Source organism: Monopterus albus, unplaced genomic scaffold (assembly GCF_001952655.1).
Source record: "Monopterus albus unplaced genomic scaffold, M_albus_1.0 scaffold214.1, whole genome shotgun sequence".
Lineage (NCBI taxonomy): Eukaryota > Metazoa > Chordata > Actinopteri > Synbranchiformes > Synbranchidae > Monopterus > Monopterus albus.
In genome coordinates this window covers 655,644-657,994 of record NW_018128094.1, presented here as the reverse complement: position 1 = coordinate 657,994, position 2,351 = coordinate 655,644, and the positions used below count along the sequence as shown (strand labels likewise).

At 43.0% G+C, this 2,351-nt stretch overlaps 1 protein-coding gene across 1 annotated transcript in view; it reads right to left on the bottom strand.

Moving 5' to 3' along the window:
* The window catches only part of nlk2 (nemo-like kinase, type 2), a 30,160-nt gene that overhangs the window by 11,079 nt on the left and 16,730 nt on the right, over positions 1-2,351 (bottom strand). The window contains 1 exon segment of the mRNA XM_020619062.1: positions 1,761-1,846. Coding sequence (XP_020474718.1) covers positions 1,761-1,846 — 86 coding nt within the window.

Here is a 2,351-nt window from a genome sequence, read left to right as displayed (position 1 = left end):
TGGCTTCTATTCTACTTCTGACTCCAGCTGATTGTGGAGCAGCTTCAAATACCTGGGTGTCCACATCAGTGAGGACCTCACTTGGACACTTAACACCACACAGCTGGTCAAGAAGGCCCAACAGCAGCTGTACTTCCTGAGGAGGCTGAGGAGGTTTGGTATGTTGCCTAGGATCCTCAGCAACTTCTACAGCTGCATCACTGTCTGGTATGGCAGCGCTACTGCTATGGACCGCAAGCGCCTGCAGAGACTGGCAAAGACTGCAGAGAAGATCACCAGGACTCCAGTGCCCTTTCTGCAGAGCATTTCCTATGCAGGGTGCGTAGGAAAGCTGCCTCATTCCTCAAGGACCCCCACCCACCCCCAGCATGGATTGTCCATAGCCCTACCCTCCGGCCGGAGGCTCAGAAGTGTGAAATACAGGATCACTAGACTGAAAAACTCTCTTTCCGACTGCCATCAGACTCCTAAACAACTGACTCAGGATCTACCTCATGTAATTCCATCTGTACTGTTTACATCCTCATTTTTCACATGCATAATTGCACACTCACTGCTGAGTATTTACACTCCATGGCTCCCACATAGCAAATAATCTCTCTGCATTATATTGTGTTCTTGTATTTTTATTTGCTTCCTTCACTTGCTGCTTTAAAGTGCCTTAGATGTGTCATCTACTTTATATTTCACTTGTATTATGTGGCATTCATGTGGACGGCAAAGTAAGAATTTCATTGTACAGGAAACACGTTTCATAACTGTGCATATGAAAAATAAACACTTTGACCTTGACCTTTGACCAAAGACAGACATCAGATCTATACCAAGAATTGAAGGTGAGAAAGTTTAACTTATGTAATTTTAATTTGTTGACAAATTGTTCATATTTTGAAACGGTACCGTTATTGTTTGTGAATTGTGTCCACTTTCTGTGTTGCAGCAGTGCTCCATACACATCCACAAAGGGTAATGTTAGCTTGTTTAAGCTAATGAAGCAAAACTAAATAACATGAGCTGGTGCTGCTCATAGCGTTAGTACCCTACCGACATTACCATTCAGCCTGTCAGCATATAGCAGTGTGTGTTGGCATGCCGTGTGTGCAGCAGCCTCTGTGGGTTTCTTTGCGCTATAAGTTACCCGAGTTGAAATGCTGTGCAATAACAGGTTGAGTTTGGTTCATAACACACAATTGTTTTAAATTCTTGAAGAACATTTTTTGTAATATTAATATTCTTTCTTGTCATTTATTACACCTTGGCTATTTATTATTTGCATTCTTTTTTCATATTTGTGTGCAGAGTTTGCATGTTCTCCCTGTGCCTGCATGGGTTCTCTCAGCATACTCCGGCATCCTCCCACAATCCAAAGACATGCAGCTTAGGTTGACTGGTGACTAAATTTCCCGCAGGAGTGAGTGTGAGTGTGTGTGATTGTTTATCTACACGTCAGCCCTGTGATAGACTGGTGATGTGTCCAGGATGGACCCCGCCTCTCAGCTGGGATTGGCTCCAACCCGCTCGCGGCCCTATTCAGGAATAAGCAGTATAGATGATGGATGGATGGTACCGGCTACCAAAATTGTGCTATCTTTTGTCATAGCAAATCCTTTCTGACAAGAGCATCAAGGATCAGATTCACTGCAGAGGTTCCATAGGCTTCTGTTATTGCGATGTTGTCCTTGGTTTGGCTGTGCATTCTGAATCACTCTGACACCCTCAGCTGACATGAAAAGGTTAGCCACACAGGGTGTTCCACTCACCTTGAGCACACAGTTACTGTTTACCAGAAGGTTGCCAGGTTTGATGTCTCGATGTAGAATGCCAGCAGAATGAAGGTATTTCAGTCCTGGTGGTGGAGGATGAAGAGATGACAGAAGATTACATTAAGTGGTGGCCATTAACCTAACTTGTAAACATACTGTGCATTTCATCACCAATGCTGTTTAACAGAGAACATCTCATGGACATCTACAGTCATGGCTAAATACACTGCCACTCCTACATTTCTGTCAGATAACTCACCACTTCTCCCAGAAAATTGTTGCAAACACAAATTCTTTGGTATTCTCATGTTTATTTCTTTTGTTTGCATTCCAACAACACAAAACAAGCTAAATCTGATCCATTCCACACAGAACTCCAAACATGGACTGTACAGCATTATTGTCACCTTTTCAAAATCATCAGAAATAGTTATATTCCAAGCAGGTGATGCTCCTTTCATTTGTAACAAAACTCACCTGTAGCAACCAACAGGTGCTGGTGATATAAATCACACTGGGAACCAGTTAAAATAGAGAAAAATTGACCCAACCTTTGTGTCATGTGGACCACACTGAGCATGGAGAAAA